Source organism: Myripristis murdjan, chromosome 2 (assembly GCF_902150065.1).
Source record: "Myripristis murdjan chromosome 2, fMyrMur1.1, whole genome shotgun sequence".
In the NCBI taxonomy this organism is placed as follows: domain Eukaryota; kingdom Metazoa; phylum Chordata; class Actinopteri; order Holocentriformes; family Holocentridae; genus Myripristis; species Myripristis murdjan.
In genome coordinates, this window is record NC_043981.1 from 6412317 (window position 1) to 6433528 (window position 21212).

General features: G+C 43.7%; 1 protein-coding gene across 5 annotated transcripts in view; it reads right to left on the reverse strand.

Annotated features, from left to right (window-relative positions):
- LOC115372343 (nck-associated protein 5-like) overlaps positions 1 to 21212 on the reverse strand; it is a 124079-nt gene that overhangs the window by 6515 nt on the left and 96352 nt on the right. For 4 of the 5 annotated variants that reach the window (XM_030070153.1, XM_030070161.1, XM_030070169.1 and 1 more), the window contains 7 exons: positions 17366 to 21000; positions 16437 to 16542; positions 15082 to 15169; positions 9390 to 9710; positions 6773 to 6894; positions 6148 to 6277; positions 5423 to 5598 (listed from right to left, as the gene is read on the reverse strand). In XM_030070153.1, coding sequence (XP_029926013.1) covers positions 5423 to 5598; positions 6148 to 6277; positions 6773 to 6894; positions 9390 to 9710; positions 15082 to 15169; positions 16437 to 16542; positions 17366 to 21000 — 4578 coding nt within the window. Of the gene's footprint in view, positions 1 to 5422; positions 5599 to 6147; positions 6278 to 6772; positions 6895 to 9389; positions 9832 to 15081; positions 15170 to 16436; positions 16543 to 17365; positions 21001 to 21212 lie in introns of those variants that run through there. The other variant, XM_030070188.1, reaches the window with a different exon arrangement.

Sequence of the window (21212 nt, forward strand, 5' to 3'; positions counted from 1 at the left end):
ATATTGAAGGGCAACATTATTTCACTAAAACCAACCGCGCTTAAGAGCTTAGAACTGGAGGGAGCTGCCATCAGAATTAAATCTAGAGGACCGCAGAGTCAGAGATGAAGGACTGAAGTCTGTTTCCTGTCTAAAAAAAAAAAAAAAAAAAAACACGCTGAACTCTCTCAGATCAAGGATAGTTGCTGCTGCATGTTGACACTACAGAATTTAAATGCTAAAATAAATAATGATTGCACTGTGTTTACCTAGAATGAGGGTTAATACTTTCACACGCTGAAAAGAGATCATAAGGACTTGATATAAAACAGAAAAGTTGTGAACAAAGCGCGTGCCCACGGCTCCACAACTTCACAAATCCCTGTTTAACCTTTTCCTCACACCAAAACCTGACATTTACCGTTGATATTTTATACAGCTGGAAAAACTTTCAGCTACCAAACTGTGACTGTGGAAATTCGAGTAATACTTTAGAAATACAATGACATGATGCCATGCTGTCCACATTTGGCCTGATATCCACAGGAATAAGAACAGTAAACCGCACCACACTACAAAATAGGCCACAAAAAGCGAGGAACATCACCAGTGGTTGTTGTTGGACTCAAGTGACAAACATGTGGAATAAACACAATTTGTTAGCAACTCGGGCAGACGACAGGAACCATGCAGACGCACCATTAAACAGTGGAGGTACACTCTGCAACATTACCTAGACTCAACTAGGAAAACCGTGGAATGAGCAAGTCATTTGATCGTTGATCGATGGTCATTTGAGTCAAAAATATCTTCACTTCATTGTGTACCTTTGCTTTTTTTTGCACCTTTAAATGTCCATTTCTTGCCTTATCTTTAAATTTTGAAAGAGTCCATGTGTGTAGTGGAGTGCAGTGTGTTTGTAAGTCGGATTAGTATCTGCGATAAAAAAATCACGCACGGCTTCCAGGAACACGAGAGGGGACAATGACGTGATTGGGATCAGAGATGAGCCGATCGGTGCGACAGGGAAGAACAATCACCAGATCCTCGGCCTCACCGCTTCCACTCTCTGTGTCTCCTTTTCGGTAGGGAAGACAAAGGGAATGGCGGTCTTATCTCTGATTGGATTTGATTTTCGCGGAACACAATTACCAGCTGATCGAAGTTCCCCCCTGCACGGGTCCCTTGTACCACCCGCGGGTTCACCTGAAATGATGGGGCTACGGCGTCTGCACACCAAACTGGGACTGCAGGCTGAGATCTCGACGCCTCCGACTTCAAAACACAAGCGGCCACGTCGACGCTCGGTTTTGCGTCTTGCCGGTAATGGAATGTCTAAACTCGACGTCAGCGCAGCTGCTCTCCACAAAACCTTATTGAATGCTTTATTGGAATGTTTCATTGTGAAATGAATGAGACTTTTTTTTTTTTTTTTTTTCATTTTGGGCTGCTGTTATGCTTTTCTGTCCTCTATACTTTGATATTTCAAGGCTTGAAAGAGGACTGGACTCCTTGTGAAAAGAAAATTATCAATCCGTTGGAAAGCGAAGAAAAAAAAATTACAGCAAGCCCACAAACAAGCTTAACAGAAACAAACTTACAGTCAAAAAGTTCTCACCTAAGCAAGACGCCAATAACAAAACCCAAACTTTGTGTTATGCTGAAATAAAGAAACATTCAAAAGCCGTTTGGAATGCAGTGGCTCACGGTGGACAGGATGTCAGAAAACGTAATGTTCTCCACGATCATGCCGACTGTTAATGTACATTTTCAATGAAATGTGCCGGCCTGTTTGGACTGCGGTGTGTGCTATGACTAGCAAATTCCTAATATGAAAAAAAAAAAAAGCCGCCGAGAAGCATAGAAAATAAACACGTTTGCACCGAATCTCAACGGCAAGACGCGTCCGTCCGCCGAGCTCGAGGAAAACAGGACCACGAGTGTCCAACATGTTGTGCTGACCGTAATTGCCACTGGCATGGGGGACGGCGGTGAAAACCCATGCAGATGAAAGCCGTTATTGTCTCCCACTCTGCCCTCATCGCTGTGCAAAGGATTTGATCGCAGGCTCGATCGGGGATGTGTGATTGGGAGTTTGAGGCGTTCTATTTCTGGGCTCATATTGTCTGCTGCGTGCATGTGCCGGACATTTTCTGACTTTATCAGTTTGACGGCAACTCACGGGGAGCGCGTCTCCACCGCTGTTGATATTTACTTTTACACCGATGTAGTTTCTGGTTATCCAAAATTACATGTCAGCTGAAATATTCCCTCTCCCCAGCCATGTCACCGCTGCCCGAGGTAACAAGCTGTTCCGAGCTCGGGGAGATGCTGTGCACGCTCGCATGATTTACAGTAGTTTTGAGTCATGGTCACAGAATCCCCAGGAGTCTCTCTAGCCTCACACACCTGAATCGCACGCCTCGCCACAACTTCTAATGTTGTTTTTCCCCTGTCGGAAAGGTCTCGAGCAATCTCTTTTTCACCTCCCTTCTGCAAAGGGAGGAAGGAAGGGAGGAAGAGGGAAATCAAAAGGAGTGAGTGCGAAGGAAGGAGAAATAAGATGAGAATGCAAGGCAAATCCGACAGAATCCAAGGACAGGAACTAAAGGGGAGAAAGAGTTGAATGAGAGAGGCAGAGAATGAGTGAGAGACACAGAGAGAGAAACGGAACGAGAGGGAAGGAGAGAAAGAGAGAAAGAAAAGTAAGAGAAAGAGGGACTGAGAGAAAGCAGAGGATAGGAGGGGGGTGTTGTTGGCAGGGCTGTCAGGTGCTGTCAGGATGATGAATGGGAGGCCAGGCTGGGCCATGAGGGCTCTGATGGGAGCCGCTGAGCTTTACATCACTCTCCTGAGTGTTTGTGAAAGGTTATTAAAGGCACTTAAATCACCAGGCAGTGACACGGGGCCGCGAGCAGCCACCAAACTTCCCCCCAAAAAACTGCCGGCGATGACAACGTCCCCCCAGTCAAAGCTCACCTGCCCCAACAAAGGGAAGCGTTCGCGCAAGTTCAGACACGTGCCATCGGGGGGGCGAGGAGCCGGGCGCCGCGCAGACGGATTGTCCTTTTCAGAGGAATAATGCCGGGCAAATCAGCGGTCGTTCATCATTAACTACTCCTGCTGCTTCACAGCGTGGGAATAAGGTTCCTGTCAAAATTAATATCGGCTCTGGCTCGGCTTGATGCCCATTTTTAGCACAGAGCCAAGAAAAAAAGGCCCTCACATCCACCGCATTGTGTTCTTTCGGTGCCAATATGTGCACATACCCCAATATCTTCCTTTTTTTAGATTTTAGGTACTTTGCAGAGAGACACACAATGGGCGTGCAGTTCAAGGTTCAAGGTTCAAGGTTTGAGTGTGTTGCTGAAGAGCAGGAGAGGACGCACTGCTGCTGTGCTAGCCCGTGTGCTCGCCGGGCTCCCCCGCCACCCTGGGAGATGTACCGCATCCAATTAAATGACAGACAGGTTTGAGGATGAGACAAACAGCGCTTTATTTGTTGTGTTTTGTGTCTCGCATGTCAGCTAATGGAGTTGTGCTTGCGGGTTGGCTGCACAGCATCCCCCCATTCGATGCCGCCGCCTTTCCGCCGGGACTCGGATCAAAAATCCAAATCCTGCTTTTACGCAAGTCTCAACCTCCAATTCAAGCGTGAGCCCCTGAACTCTGCTTTGTAAAAACTGGGACTCGGCTTCACATTACAGCACAGCGCTTGATTGAAATTCTCTTTTTGCTTGCCCCCCCCCCCCCCCCCCCCCCCCCCCCCCCCCCCCTCCCACACACACACACACAAACACACACACAATCCACAGGGAGGTCAGAGTGCACAGTCAGCCACAGATCAGTGCCCTTGGAGCTTAGAGGGATTCGGCGTCTTGCTCAAGGACACTCCAGCAATGTGGGAATTTAACCACACAGGGGCTTGAATTTGAGTTCCCCCTTTGAAGGATGGGCTCCCTCCTCACTACACCACCCTGCTGCCAGAATACATCTCAGCCACATTTGTCATTTTCTTTTAGATAATGAAAAATAATGGTAAAACGAAAGCGGCTCTCACACCTGCAATACGGCTCAGAGAGAGGCTGCCCTTGCCTCAGTGGTTCCAATCTAACGCAAGTAAAATACATTAAAATACAATGCATTAGAGTGCAAATAAAAGTTGGAGATGTAAGCATATTCCAAACACTTTAAAGTGCTGCGCAATTATTCTAATTTATGGATTTAAAAGCCGTACAAATAATCTAGATCTGCTTCTTGCATATCAAAAGAAATCTCCGAGATATTGCCACAGGTCAAGAATGCACAAAATATAATAAGTTTGTTTTGTTTTCCCCTTTCACACTCAATCCTTTTTTTTTTCTTTTTTTTTTTGAACGTGTTGAGTCAGATCTTTTTTTCAGGATATGGATTTTTATGTCAGGGTGGGTGTTGGGGCAGCAGCGGTGCAAAAGAGGAGAGTTTGGCTGTCTGAGAGGCTATTCGACAGAGCCGGGGCAGGCTGGAGGCCATTTCATGGTCTCTGATCCTCATTTGTCATTCAGTGGAGTTAAATACTGGCAGGCAAATACCCCTGACACAAGAGGGTGAGCTGATCGAAAGCAATTAGGCAGCTTTATTTTATGAAAATCTGCAAACGGTTCCTAAGGTGGGGAAAGAAAAACCTCCACTTGGGGATTAGAAAAGAAGCATTTGGGTTTAGTGACTTTGTTCACGCCTCGGGAAGTTTTTCAAAGATAAACTTGACATTGCGACTCCACAGTTCTGTGACATTCTGACCATCTGAAGAGTCTCCTTGCCGCAGTCTATGCCGTGCTGGATAAGTAAGAGTGTGGTTTATTCAACTTCATGCCGTCGCTGCGAGAAAAATTATGCAAAAGCTGTGACAGTATATGCGTCTATATCCTGGGAAGAGTTTCAATGAAGACAGATGCAGTTTTTTTTTCTTCCTCTTTTTCACCACTGCTGCATAAAGATACTCACATCTGCACCTGGAAAATGCCTGGCTCTCTATCAGTTTAAGCTCCCTGGAGCTGCAGTGCTCGCCATGAAATAATGAAATCGATTTATTATTGAACAATCAACACAGAACAGACCACATTATCTCCTGCATACAGCATACTGTTGCAAAACGATCAATGACAGTCGCTTCAAGTGTCATCTTCTACCTAACGCATCATCGTTGTTCCCATAATCACAGAATAGAACATCTTCCTGGGTATTATAGCCTTTATATAATGATTAACAATGCATACGCACTGTCTGAAAAAGTTTCTTCAAACCACATGAGAAAATATATCAAGAAACGTCAGGAAAGTTGCTACCTAGATGGTTTAGGGACCAATAAAAGGCATTAAGGAAATCAGCAGTCAAGCATCTGGCTGTCAGGCGTCTTTGATCGATACAACTGCTCAGCTCAGACTGCGAGGCGTTTAATACTCACGCTGAGTCTGTCTCCTGCCTTGCCGTCGAGGGAAGACTCTTTGTGCAACAAGTTGTACTGGGAAATCCGCCTGCTGTCCTTCTCCAGATGTGAGAACATGTCGTGTTGGTAGTAGTCCATGATGGACAGGGGCTTCTCCACGCTGCTCCTCTTCAGCGTCTCGTCATTCTGCTCAACTGTGGATGGAAGAGTTTGATTTACGCAAAGCTGATTGTCCAAACTGCATGGTAAGATGCACAGATACAGAGCGTTGCACACACACATTATTTTGTGATAAAAGTTAGTGATTTCCTTCAGTTTCCAGAATGCCTTTTGACGATCCCCCATGGCAGCATGCCTAACCTTGCTGCATTCAGTATGAGTAGGTGGTAAGCATAAAAGCTATAGCAGAGTTTTACAGTCAAAAAGACGGAGAAACTGACATTTACTTATTAAAAAAAAATTGAGGCTACTGGAAGCAAAGAAATATTTGCTACTTCTAAAATGGATTTCTCCTCGTATTATTGCCTATGTACGGTATGCAGTCAAATCATATGTGCGTTTGTATGTATTTGTGATCAGAAATGTGATAGAAATCCCTTGAAAGAAAGAAAAATGTTTTAACGATGTTGTAAACTCATATATTAGTTCATCATTTTTTTTTCATATTCAAATTTCAGGAGCCTGGATATGGCCGAGGGAGGTTCATGTATCATTCAACGCCTCGATAAAAGCGTAATGCCGACCTGAGTTGCTCTTCTTGCTCCTGTTGATCAGGGTCTTCTGCGGCGAGCCCAGCGTGCTTCCGGTGCTCTCGGGTTCAGTCTCGGTGTCACTGCTGCTGCCCGAGTACGTGCACACTCTCAGAGCTCGTTCCTGTTGAGCGCCAGACAACAAGAGCCGCGTGAGAGTGAGGCCATGAAGTACTCACACCGACCGGCGTTATTATGTTGAGGTAATTACAGTGGTGGGTGAATCATGGAAATAAAGAAAAAGTCTGTCAGTGTTGAGACATTTTTGCGCAAATCTCACGTGGATGTTATTTTTTTCATGGCAAACGCATGCCTTGCTCAATTAGTACATCAACCCATGTGTGTCCATCCACAGTCACATGCTCTTCTGATGTTTGGGCAAAGCTCGCTCATTGTAAGTCAGCGTGGGTAACAGGGATGCTAAATGCCTCAAAATTTCAAGTTGTAAAACTAGACTCACTCATGCAGCTTCTCTCCGGGGCAAACCAGCGTGCGAAGCGGTGGCGAATTTCAATTTTTCCCAGCCATTCAAGACTTTCTATCTGTTTCGACACCTGACAATGCTTTATTCTGGATAGTTTCCCGCAAACCCGCACCGAATGGCCTCCATATGACTTACACTGGATGATTCATGGTCCTTGGCCTTCCTCCTCCTCTCTGTCTCTTTCTCCTTGTCCTCCGTTGCCGTTGAGTTGTTGCTGCGCGGCTCGCTAAGACTCAGCCTCTTTGTTCTGATCGCATCTGTGATTCAACGGAGAAAAGAAACAGTTTATGTAAATGACACACATAGAGCTACACACACAAATGGCGCACACATGCACACACACACACACTTTTTTGATAAGGCATGTCCAGAGCCAGTATCAAGGATCGGTATTGTGGCTTGATCCAGGCATTGTAGGCAGCCGCAAAATACCTGATTAAATTCCTGATTCATAAAATTTCCCTCTTCTGCCTCATTTACATAAACCGTCGAAGGTCATAACGCAGCACATCGTCACTTTCTTGTACTTGCAGTGGTAAAGAACACGACTGAGGAGAGGCGCACGCTGTTGAAACGTTGGCCGTGTGTAATTATTTCACTCTGAGAAAGCAGCTCAACAGCTATGTGCGGCGCTTTCAATGTGGCGTTTGCAGAGGCGGTAAGAAAACAGCCTCATGCAACACAACAAAAGTTCATATTTTAAATAACTTACTCAGGTTTGTAACAGTGTACAAAAAAGACCATTAACAGAAGAGGCCATGATGTAGGTTATTTTTCTTGAATTGGAGCTTTTTGCCTTTACTGGGTTGGTTATTTTGAACGTCTTCATACTGTGCAGCTCTATTAAATCACATCAGGAAACACATCCTAAAACTTTAATGACTTGGATAGAGATCAGGGACCAAAAAAACATTGATCGGAACATCCCTATTGTAGACCGAAACATACACACTCGATCACCTATAAACACATACACATACACACCATTCATCACATGACCTTGCCACATGATGCATATGGATATAGGGACAGACAGGAAAACATCATAACAGGCTAATAAACCACGAAATGAGCACATCTTGCACATTCATTCAACCAATCCACATCCAATTGCATTCATCCATTTGTCTGCGTGTGTGAATGGGGCTGTGTTATATCTGAGCTATCAAACATTAATGATGTCCACCCTGCAACTGTTCCCAGCCATGACTCCTGGCAACTCAGAAATAACAGCTTTCAGCTGTCGCCCCCAAATGACTAAGCAGCGGCTTCTTATCACTCAGCCTGCTGCAGTCTCGGACAGACGCCAGCTTAATTGTCTCTTTTAACATTCAGCAGTTTTACAATTAAGGGCCGCCTTTGGCCCAAGTGCCATCTCCATCTGAATAATGTGCATCAAGAACATAAAAGTCTTTTCCCCTTTTTCCTCTCACCTGTTAGGAAGCATGGCTGAACAATTAATCAAAATATTATCGAAATTGCAATATGGCCAAGTGCAATATCCAAATTGCAGAAGCTGCAATTTCTCGACAAAGGCGAAATATATGACAAAATCCTGTTATTAAAAAAAAAAGATGAAGTGTTGCGCTACAGAGATGCCCTGACCTACAAATCATCTCAGACGTGAAAAAACATGTTTGTTTGGTAGACCCCAGCGAAAACTCAAATCAGCATCATTTTAATAGTGTTTTCGTTAAAATGGAATCATGACGCAATTGCAATGTCTGTCAAAATAACTGCAGTATAGTTTTTTGTTATCATATCATTCAAACAATGTAACTGAGCCTCCTGTCTCCTGTCTCCTGCTTTCTGTGTTTTGTGACTGATAGAACAGTGGGGTGAAACATCACTCAGAAAGCTGTGCGCCGTACGCTTGGACTTGAACCGGCGCTTGTATGCGTACTAATCAACTTGATCCATTGGGAAGCCTCAACAGGAGCCGCTCTCTATTTGTACCGACAGTTGTTGTTGAAAGTGCTGCCTCTGCAGTGCCACCGCAGCACTGAGGTAAAATAGATGCGGGCTAATGTCCTGTAAGCATAAATCCCCGGGTGTGATCACTCATCCCTGTGTGTTACTGCGGCTCCAATCAACCATCTGATTGCATTCCACCCACCACCATTCTGTCGTGTGTCGTAATGAACACGGAGGCAGAAGGCACTTTATGATCTATGACTATGTTGACCTGCTTATCTAATTGCCTTAGCTAGTTACCCATGGGGCATGAAGTGCATGGCTTTTTATTATTGACAGTAGAAGGACAAAGAGTCCTTTGTCATTTGGATTGGCTGAGTATCAATAAGGCAGACGTGCACACTGTTGATCCTGGTGCCAAAGAATCAAGATTTTTCTTTGCCTCAGTCTAATTAATCATAAAACTAAGTCATTCCGTGAGTGCTCAGGAGGAAACTGTAGGCACATTTTCTCCCAGCAACATTCAATATTTCACTTACTTTTTGAGAGGCATATCAAGCTGTACAAAGCTTTCAAGGCTTGTCAAATGGTGCTTTGCCCTCTTGCATTTTAATAATACCTCTTAATGACATCCAATTCAGCATATTTTCATCTCAAGCCCTGATGGGCGAAACCAATTTACAGAAAAGAAAGACATTGTCACGTGATGCCATTGCCGGCTTATGTAAAAAAAAAAAAAAAAAGAAGAGAGAGAGAGAGAGAGAGAGAGAGAGAGAGAGAGAGAGAGAGAGAGAGAGACTAGTCCTGCAGTGCAGACCAGATTTTGTTGCTGATTTACCTGAGGTGGCTGGTTTGGGCAGGCGACTCGGGGTGTCATGGGCTCGGCTGCTGCAGGTCACTGTGGGGTCGGAGAGGGAGTGACCCATGTTGGTGGGGGCATGCAGGCGGGATTTAGGGAGGGAAGGCACTTTCATGTTAGGTTGTGAGGGGTCTGGGTGTGAAGGCGTGGCGTCCTGACCGAGCTCAGCGGAGCCGCTGGTCATCCCATCAGGACTGGACTCAGATTTAGGGATGTGGCGCCCGCCCGCCCTGGTGACAGAATCAGGGAGCGGGAATGTGCCGATCCCGCTGTCGAGGGTTCTCATCTGACAGCCAGAGCCTACAGGGACAGGGAGAGGTGTGTGTAACATCCGGGACAGGCAAAGGGACAACACAACGGAAAAGAGAGAGGAGTGCCTGGAATCACATGCAGCGGAAGGGGTTGTGTGTAAACAGGGCATCTTTGGTGGGTTCAGTCACAGGCAGGTGGGAAAAAAAAAGAAAAGATATAGCATTTAAGTTTCTTTCATAGAATATTTTGCACAACGTACACAAAGCGGTTATTAGGTTAGCAGTTTGGAGTTGGGTGTAGTATTTTCATGGAATGCAATGAATGAGGATTTGTGTGTCACGCTTCAGACTTTCTTCTTTTTTTTTTAACCCTTTCTTTTTATTTAAATATCACTGTTTTGAACCATATGAATATGCAGATTTATTTATATATTTTATTTTTTTTTTTTATTTTAATTTTAATTTTAATTTATTTATTTAAATTTGGGGTTAAGGTTATGAATCCCTAAATAAATAATAAAGCTCTGAAAATAAATATGAAAACATCTTAAAATTATATATACCAGTATTTGAAAATATAACTGAAATATTTGAAAAGTAAAAACCACCGCAAAAAGAAAAATATGCTGTAACGAGTTTTTAAAAGACATACGGGCAATTTTAGTCGGGTTTCAAAAAGTTATTGAGATATACAATAAAAATGCTGCTGCTATTGATGAGCAAAAATACTCCACTGTGCTGCTCTCTGAGGACGCGGCGCTTGGACTTGACTGGAGTGCGTGCCGAGTTGTAATCGGGAGAAATGACGGCGAGTAGCAACAGATGGACACCATTTCAAAAACTCGGTTTGCAGAGCCTTGACTCAGGCTGGAACAGATGGACGGCCATTCAGCACAGTCCAGCTCCTTGTAACTGTGAGAGATAATGGCCAACAGTTACATAGGCTACACTAATTACTGTTTTGCAACTTTTCACAAAGAATCCGCAAATGATTCAGCGTGTAAAAATGAAAAGGCTCATCAGGATCAATCATTCCTCAATCCAAACAGGCGTTTGTTTAAGTTGTGTGTTGCCAGAGGCGTTTATATTTACTAATGCAGAATAACATTACAATCAATTATAACCCTAAAATAATGTGTACAGTCAACACAGTGTAGGTTGAAAGTCAGTACTATTACATTTTGTCTCTCACTGCTGGCATTGGAGGTGATGCATCCTCTCCAGCTGTCAGTAGTTTATTTATTTATTTATTTATTTATTCATTTTTCAAAAACCTTGGTACATCTTGAACTAGGCAGGCATGGGTTTTTTTTTCTATTTTGCCGGGGTGGGTCAATATCTACAGGCTCTTTTTCTCACCCGCACAGCCTTGTCTCCATGGGACGCAGGAGCACAAACACACTCTCCTCATGAGCATTTTCCTCTGCAAATCAAAGTTTCCGGCGATGAATAATGCGAGGCAATACAGTTCACATCCAAATGAGTCTGGTTTCCCTCATGCGGGGAGTGTAAGGGCAAACACTCAAAATCAGTTTATTCCCGAAAACGTCTAAACATTCACACTTGGGTGCTGGGCCGAAACTGTTGAACCATTTCATCCTCAGATGCGGCTTCCTTACCGAGGCCGTTAATGCAATGAAACAGCATCCGCATTCCCCTCCCAGTGGTAAGGCATGACCAGGAACTTAACAAACATGCAATTCAGGGAAGTTATTCATTAGTTTCAAGAGATTTCCAGAGTATAACTGAATGGGGAAAAAATAGAAAAAGCAGCTTTGGGCATAAAGTGTAATGCTGTTGTTTATGTGTACTTTTTGTTTTGCTCTGACTTGCACAGCCTGCACCATACTGTATGTACAGAACCTGTGAAGATGACTCCTCTCATTACATTGCGGAGGTGCACACACACACACACACACACCCTGTTCATTGCACAGATGGCCTGTTAATTGCACTGATATCTGCTGTGAGTAAGTGCAGGTGGTCGTGTTGGAATAACAAATAACTAAATTGCTTAAAAAATACATTCATTTCCACATCTGATTTTCAAAAAGTTCGTGTCATACAAAGAATACATGTGTGCATGTGTGTGTGAGTAGGTGAGAGAGAGAGAGCATTGGAAACAGAGAGAGAGAGAAGAGGGAGAGGACCATAGATTACAAAGCTGTATAATTGAATGCCAAGCTTGGCAGTTGAAAATGCCCTCTATGACCAAACAATAACAAGGTCCACAGTAATTCTACCCACAGGCCACGACAACCGGATATAATGTAGTTTTTCATGAACTCCCTATCACTTCTAGATCCAGCCTCCAGGGTTTGAGGGGAAGAAGCTGCCTGGTTGTTGCTTCCACAGTCCAAAATTGGCTACATGCAATGAGGAATAAGAAAAAAAAACACCCATAACCTTTAAATGTGTCCATAAAGTAGGTATTAAAACTTCTATGAAGTTTGGATCACATAACAATGTAAACTTTACTCTTTAAGGGGCATTAGAGGAGCAATTTATTTGGCTTATCAACTTATCAGTGGCCAGTTGGACTTACAACATGTAAATTAATTTGCTCGAATCAAAGGGGGTGTTATATCATCAATTTTCTCGTATCAGCTCCTATGGCTTGATTACGTCTTGATTACGTCGACAACATTTGTCCCGTGCGACAACGGTGCAACGGAGAAATCACAGTTCGATTCGCTTGAAACTTTTTTAAAGTCGCCGTGTGATTCGCGGATCTGGATCCAGGCCAGAGCAAGCTGGCTCATTAGAGAAATCCTGCACAAGTTTTTGTAGCCTTCATGGCTCTAGTGCCTTGTGTTCTCTTGCTCAGAGCAGTGTTGACATTTCAACGGGTCGGGAGTTTTTCATCCCAAGCAGAATGAGCCAGAGAGTGACTTTTAAAAGCCAGGAATTTCAGCACTTGGTGAAATAATTGCTGAATTATTAGTATTGATCAGCAACCCAGTCGAGCCCCCCGCAGATATATTATAATCATTTTGTGCTCTGGGCCTGTCAAAATCTTACTTATTGCCCCTTTAAGAGCCAAAACAGTTCCGCATGGAGGCTGGCTTTTCTAATACACAATGTTTGTGTGCAGTGACAAACCACAAACTCATAAACTCCAGAGTCCACACTCGCAACTTGTGTATGGAGTTTGTTCAAGCTGCTTGCCGTTAAACTGGCTGGACAGAAGCCATTGATATGATGAATGTGTTTGTCTGGCGCTGGGCTGCACTGTGAACGCTGCACTGTACCAAGACATGACATTAACGCAGCACTGAGGAGCCGTGAGCGACCGCGGCCCAAACCTTTATATTTAATTTATACCGGATGAATGTGCTTAGCTTGGCAGAATATAAAAAGCCACTCTGTTAATCAGAACACAGGAACAATTAAACATTTTATTTTTGGCTCCGTGGCTCTGACCCACCATGGGAGATCATTTTCATGCTCCCTGATAATGGCCCGAGTCAAAACAATTTCCTGAAATAATTTGATTAGTGAGACCGTATTACTTCTAGGCTGTTCTTCATTCTATGGAAATAAGTTGAAGATTGATTTTTGGTAATAAAAAGCTTATTTCCACCCGCAGCCTAACTAATCAGTGTGCATGTGGCTTAGCTAAAATTAAGAACAAAAAATCTCATCATAGCTGATGGCTACCATAGAAAAAGTAAGGGTAATATGAATTGGGATATGTATTAAAGAATTTAATTGTGGTGCACAGGTAAAGAACCAGCTTATGTGGATCTGGGCTCCACTCAAATTGTGTAATCATTACCATGCACTGTTCAGCATGCTTTTCTTATGAGGAATCACTATTTGTTCTTGCTGATTGGACACTGTTCACCTTCAGCAAGTGAGTTTCTTTACAACTCCTTGCAACACCTCGGCTCTCACCAGCCAAGCAATTAACCACAAATCAAATGATGCATTAACTTTAATTTGCTTTATGTTTTGCGGATTTAATGAACTCTGCACTTGAAGCACGTAACTAATTTGTTCTTGAAGGTAGGAGGAGGGAAAAGAGAAAGCAACATTCTTTAATCTACCAATCTAGCCCACGCAGGTTTGAGTTTCTCGTAGGTTTCGCTGCCGCTTTCAGGTTCGCTGATCGTCTCGGCGTGACACAATCAGGGTTGTGTTGTTGTAACTTGAGAACTCATCGGTGATTTTGAAGGACCGCTGCCGCACTGATTGCAAAGTTTGGCAGCCCTTTATCTAAAGCCCTTCACTGAGAACTGAAAACTCTATATCTGACGGCAAATTAAGAGTAATTAATTAGTAATGGTAATCAGAAATTATAATGATCAGAAAGTGAAAGGTGTCCAAGGATCAGATCTGCATGCTCTCAAGAACAGTTTCAAGACGTTTACCAAAAAAATAAATTTTAGGAAGTTGTTCAAGTCCAATTAAGTCCAATTTGCTGATATTTTCTTAGAATTACCAGTTTTTACCAAACTTATTTTGACTTCTAACTCATAACTTATATAGAGTTAAGAAACTACTTTTTTATGATGTTTAATTCTTTTTATGAATTACATTTTTTCTGAAAATAAAGATTTTTTTTTTCCGAAAATGATTTTATGTATCATATGGACACCTTTCAACTAATCTTGGCAATGGATGCCTGTAGAATATTCCACTGAGTGACAGGCATGCGGTACTATTCCCTCCTGTTCCCCACACTGAACTGCACACCATCATGGATGTTTTTTCACACCGCACTAATAACAATGATCATCTTGTCTCGGAAAAAATGTTTGGTGCATCTATTTTCAATGTGCCCACCGCTCTCTCAGATGCTCAGACGTTGTGCAAGATCACCCAGTCGCACATCAATCACCTGACTAGATTGTCAACATCCTGTTTGCAGCCCTGGCTTTCTCCCCAAGGTAATAGCAGAGTGGCGGCGAAGACAATCGGCTGGCAAAGGAACTGAGTTGTCAATCACATCAGAAAATCACAACTGTAAATGTGTGAATGCTCTGTCGCACTGGTTGATTTGTGATGGTTAGTGACGGCTCTCTGTACGCAAACCTGAAATAACTGTTTTATATAGGATGCAAAGAAGACAGTATTACCTTTATGCCAATCTGTTCGGTTATGTTTTTAACGGTAAAAGTATAAAAGTTCAAAATGCATTATTTGTTAAAGAGAACTTTTACACAATATACAGTGCATGTTACACCATTTTATTCTGGTTTTTGGTGATTTTTTTTCTTTAACAATGTTTTTGTCCATGGCCATTAGTTTCTATTAAATGGTTGGTTTTTATTTTGGAAATTCCTCACTTATATTTAGTAATATTTCCCATTGCATTTAACACTAAACAGAATAAGTGTCCTCAGGTGTCATCGCAAAAAAATAAATAAATAAAAATACAACTCAGTAGCTTAATCAATTTGAGCAAAATGGCTTACCTATCATATGGTCTTGACAAGTGCTGTCTGGGACGTGGCCCTCTTCGTTTTCAGCTTTCATTTTGATATTCTGAGTCATGATGAGGGTCTGGGAAGTGAATGAACAAGACATGAAAGTGAGAAAAACACACAGAAAAAGTAGTTAAAATGTGCCAGAATTTATCTGCCGGGGCATGGTATTGGTTATTTCTCTGTAGTGCCAGCTGTTCAAGTGAGAAAATGAATCCAAATGCACACTTGTGGAGCAGTGCAGTGTATATTAACAATAGGCATCGATTTGTAAAGCTTCTTTTGAAGCAATTTGCAATAGACAAGTCAAAATGAAAATGGCCAGTTACATTTTGTACAGATTGATGTATTATATGTGTGGATAAGTGGTCTAAGTAGTCTAGTTTCTAGCATAGTAAAAACAGAATCTCTTATTTCCATTGCATTTCTTTAATGTTTGAAGTTTTGTTCAAAAAGAAGTGAGGTAATTGGCACACTCTCCTGCCTTACTCAGATTGGGCTATTAAAAAAAACGACATGGTTTTGGGTGGTGTAAAAGGAGCATGTAGGTCATAAAGCATCCCTCTTTTGTTGTATTTCTGCAGGAGGAAGATATAGGGACGGCTTGGAGCATAGTATTAAATAGCCCCTTTGTCAAATGGAGTGCCCGTGATAAGGGGCTCCTCCATGCTATCGAAATTCCACATCATCTGGATTAAATTTCTTACATTATGCAGTGAGACTCTCCTCTCTTTTTCTCATTCTCTTCCTCTTCAAAAATATCTACCTCTCTTACTTCTTTTCTCTCTTCCTTTCTATCCTCCCTTTCTCTCTCCCACTCTTTCCATCATTATTTTTTACAGAGCGATAACAAAAAATAAATCCTCAAGGTCAGGATTTTGCTCCACTCTTTGTCTGGACATGGTTTTAGGAGTACCCTAAATTGACCTTGTATGGCATATGTGGCCTGGTGGTTTTCTATGTATGAGATTTTGTTTAAAAGCCTCCAACCTTGCAGAGACAGAAGCACTGGCCTGCGCAGATAATAAAAAAGTAAGCGATAAATTGTAGGTTGAGTCAGAACACAGTGTGAATCAATAGCGACCCTTCAGGGGATCTGATGTTGATGCTGATGTTGGTGCTCTGGATGTGTGTGTGTATGTATGTGTGTGTATGTGTGTGTGTGTGTGTGTGCACGTGTACACGCGTGCATATGCCGTGCAAAAAACCTGTGGGTGTTTATTTGTATGTGTGTGTGTACAAACAGCCTGTACAAACATAGTCAGAGACCAACAAGAAGGGTTGTTGAGGGGCCGCTGCAATAAAGCCAACAGTGCTCCATTTCGGTGGTGCATTTTCTCACTTACAGCAGTATCTGCACAGATCTCCATATCTCCCTTCATTTCACTGTGTTTCTTGGGGACGGAGATCCCAGGCAGAGATGCAGCCAGGGAGTCGCCCTTCACAGCGGTCCTGTGAGGAAATAAGATTTGATCTGTTTTATGTCTGTGTGCCGAGTTCCTCTTTTATCATCCACTCGCCCAGTAGAAAGTGAGCCTGCTGATAAATTGCATTGACCCCCCCCCCCACGCGCACATGAATGCACACACCAACATGTATACATGCACACAAACACACATAGAGCCCCCGTCAAATGTTAAACAACCTCTTTTTGGTGCTCCCTCTCGAGTGATTAATGGTTTTAAGTACTCTTGATAAAAATCTGACAGTTGTGATTTGAAGTGGTGTATCAGTTCACTCAAGAGTGTAAAACGTTGAGCATTTCTAGCATGAAAGGTACTTCGAGTGAGCTGTCTGTGTCTTCAAATTCTGCTCCAAGAAGTGCTTATGCTCACTCGAATGGAGTCATAACTCAAACAGACAGTTGCTGTTTGTGCTGTTTATTTGAGAGGTACTCGTAACACACAATTTTTATGCAGCAAGGGCTCATGTTTAATCTATTAGAACCAATAAGTTGTAGAAAAAAAGGCAATCCTTTGGATAGAATGACAACGGTGAGAAGAGTCAGTGGCAATAAAAAACAAACATCTCATCATCTAATCAAATCAGATGTTTATATTTTTTACTGTATAGTCTTTATTGTATATATTTTTGCATTAATTCTATTGAATTTTATTTTATGTTTCCATCGCTGCTGTAACATAAGAATTTCCCAGTTTGGGATCAATAAAGTACATCTATCTATCTATCTATCTATCTATCTATCTATCTATCTATCTAAATGAGCATAATTAACTGTTAATTTCTTTGGTGACAAATATGTTGTTATACCAACCTGCCAAGAAGGTCTTTCACAAACTGGTCTTTGCTGATATAGGCCGTTGTACACTGGATTTGATTGGCTATCTGACCCATCTGAATGTTGCAATGGTCCATGATGGAGCTCAGCTTGTTGTTCACCTCAGACAGATTCTGCCCCCCCTGACTGTCTTTGCATTGGTTGTCATTTTTCTTCTTATCCTTCTTCTTGTCAGACTTCATCTGTTTGCCCCCAAGCACAGATCCAATCTTCAACTCCTTTTTCTCCTCTTTTCCCTTGGGGGAATCTGTTTTCTTACCACTCAGAGCTGGTAGTTTGCTTTTACGGAGACCAAACCAGTTTGCTAGAGAGGGGCCTGTCTTTTGTTTGCCCTCAGAGGCAGTGACCTTCTCCTGTTCTTGACATTTCTGCACATTTTCTTCGATTCCCATCATGACTTTCTCTTCAATGGTGCAGACTGTTGGGCTAACTTTTTTCTCCTCAATCTCTGGTGATTTGTTCGTAGAGTCCATTTGGGTTTTTAGACCCCTGCTTGGGTCTGTTTTATTAGGGGTGGTCACTGTACCTCCCATCTCCTGTGTTGAGTTTTCAGAGCTGTAGACATGAGAGGATGGAAGTTGAAACTGTGGATGAGTGGCAACCTTTACTGGCTTTCGGACATTCTTCTGGCCAGTCCTATCAGTGATGGGTAAACTACGTACTTCTTTCTGGGGTTGGGGTGTGATTCCCTCTCCCTTCGTTGTGCCTTGTGAACCTTCAGCTTTGGAGCCAGATTTATACGTTCTTTCAGGAAGGACATTGTGACTGTTTGACCCTGTCATGCCGCCATAGTGGCTGAGCCGGTTGCTGGGGGAATGGACAGGGCTCTCAACCAACCCAACACTAGGTACCTCCGAGGAACTCTGTCTGGACAGAGAGTTCCCTCTTTCTCCAGAGTTGGTAATGATTTGAGTTCGGATCTTCCCTGGTCCATCCGGCATGTTTATGTTAGGTTTCTCCATGTAGTTTGTGCTGAAACTCTGACTGCGGGCCTTAGCTCCATTCATCCCCAAGGCTGGTTTTAGATGTGATTTGGTAGTAACTGATATGGATCTGGAGAAAAGCTGACTACTCCTTTTCCCTTTGTCACAAACCTCCCCCTCCTCTGGTAACACAGCAGTTTGCACTTCCTCCTCCAAAAACCTACCATGGACATCACCTTTCCCCTCTGCAATGGATGTTTTGGATGGTGAAACGGTACTATATGCTGGCGGTGAGCTGTCACACTGGGTAGACACATTTGAAGTCACAGTGTCCTTTGAGACCGAATTGATATGATCTTTCTCATGCTTACCTGGCATAGAGGGGCTACTCTTGTGGCTTGGGGGAGATTTTAAAAATGCTTTGAACCCCATTGGGATGCGTGTCTTTGAGGTTTTTTCTACTGGATTAGGGGCACTCATAACGGAGCTGGGCGGGCTGACAACAGGTTGAGGACTTAGCATCTTACTATTTTCTATTTTACACTGAGGGGGCTCCTGAAGTGACACTGATAAATTAATAGAGGTATTATGCATTGACTGATTGACATTTTCATGGGTAGACCCTCTCTTACTAGCAAATGTGTTCTGAAGTGAGGATCCCCTGAGGGCGCTGTAGGGTGGAGGGACATTCTTTGAACTTTTAGGCGCATTTTCATGTTCTGGGGCACACCCTGAGTTTGCAGAGGGGAGGTAGTGTTTCATGGTTGTCCTTTTGGAAGTGCCTTTAGTAGGTGTCTGAGTCATAGCAGGTGAGTTTTGAAGGTGCTGACTAGTTTTGTCAACCAGTTTCTGAGGTGAGAGTGCAGTGCCATAGCCTGCATCCAAGTCCAAAGTGTCTTGACCCTTGGTGGTTAGCATAGGTTGCATATTTGGTACAGATGGGTGGTGGTAACTTGGAGGAGGGCCCCTCACAGTGGTTGCTGTGGATGGTTGAGCCACTGCTGTTTTATGTGCTTGAGGAGACCCTTCGTAATTTGGTCTGATCAGTAAGGAGGTGGTGCGGCCTGGGGGTGGGGGAGGTGAAGGGGACCTGAGTTTATTTTTGCTGGTTTCACAGTGTTTGTCTCTGGTCGGCTGTTCGCCATTGTCAGCATAATCTAGGTGCTTCCTGGGAAGGTGCGGGGAACTGGAAGAGGAGCCCTTACTCCATTCTGGTCTGCTTGGGAGTTTGGAACTGACTGCCTTTGGGCTCTGTGTGCAGCTTCCTCCTGGAGTTTTGATGAACCTAGACATTTTAACTGGAGGAGAGGCGGGGGATTTCTCTTGACCAGAGGGTCCTGAGTTTCCACTGTTGCTTGGTTCAGTGGTGGAGCCCTTAGAAAATCTCAGTGGGGATCCTGATGGTTTGTTACGGCCAGGTATCTTTGAACCATTGGACTTGATACCATCATTCATGGGAGGGATGGAGTGACCTTTATTAGCCCTGCTATTTGGTGGTTTGATCAGTTTCCTTTGTGGAGTCATGTGCATTGATAGCCTTTCTGCACTACCCTCCCTGCTATTGCTTGCTTTGCTTGGCCGGCTCTGACATTCAGATGGTTTTTCTGGGGATTCAAGCACAGTGTAGTTTCTTGCATTTCCTGCTTTTTGCCTTATTGGCCTCTCTTGGGTCACTGACTCTGTGTAATCAGTGACTGCCTTGCTACCTGGAGTATCATTTCGAGACCCGGAACCTGCAGCTAGCTTCTGAGCACAGAGCTCAATAGGCTCTCCTTCTGCATCAAAAATTGCCAAGATGCTTTCCTCAGACTGAGTACACTTGGCCACTTTGGGCTCCTTAATTAAGCTGAATGGCCTAGGCCTCCCATCTGCAGACTGGGTGCGTCCCTGGTCCCTTCTCAAGCAGTGGTGCGTAAGCAGCTTGGCAGCATCTCTGGACAGCCTCTTGGGGTCCCTCTCCACCTGCTCTGCTTGCTGACTAATAGATGTATGGATATCACTGGATTCAGAGTTGAGTTCCTCTGGGTCATCTGTGTCTGAGAGGTGGAGGGGACCCTCTGGATCAGAGGAGTTGATGTGCAGCAGGGAGGGTTTAGTGAAAGCTGAGGCCCGGCCTCCCCCAGGGAGGAAACTGTTAATGTAGCTCATGAGCTTCTCAGGACGCTCTTTGGAGTCATAACCAGGAGGGTGCTTAGTGGCCATGGGTCCTGTACTAGCATCACCCCCAAGTGCACTGTCCTGAGGGCCCTCCCAGCTGCACAAACTGTCTGAGATGCTGTGGGAGAGCTTCTTACAGTAAAACCAGCTATCCTTGCTGGGGATCTTGTCTCTTCGACTGGAATGTGCCAATTCATCATCTGCGTCATCCGAATCATAAGAGAACTTCTTGACCCCAAGACCCGAAGCGCAAGTTCTGCCCATGTAAGTAGGCTTGGAAACCCCTTTACTGCTACTCTTGATACCCAGTGAGTAGATACCCTCATTAGAGTTCATGCAGTCCTTGGAGCCTGACTTGGAGACCTTGGACGAGGAAGAGGAGCTTCTGTGTTTCCTCCTCTGGAGCTTTCTGAGCCCTTCTAGTATATGGCTCTCCTTGCGCCGTGTGGGCAGTTGCTCCTCCAGAGGGGCACAGATATTGCTTGGAGCTGAAGAACCCAGACTCAGCCTCTTCTCCCAGGTCAGAGAGGACTATGATGAGGGGAGAGAGAACAGTTAACATCACAAAAAATAACATTATAATATGCCTTTATGTGACACATTTATATGCAATGCACTTTAGCTCACGATGAAGATTCCTGCATTATTGCAGTGTTAATGAGCAGCAACTGAATACATAGAGACAATTTAACTCATCTGCATGATGAATGGAAATTTTTCTCCAGTCTCCAGTCTCACAGTAT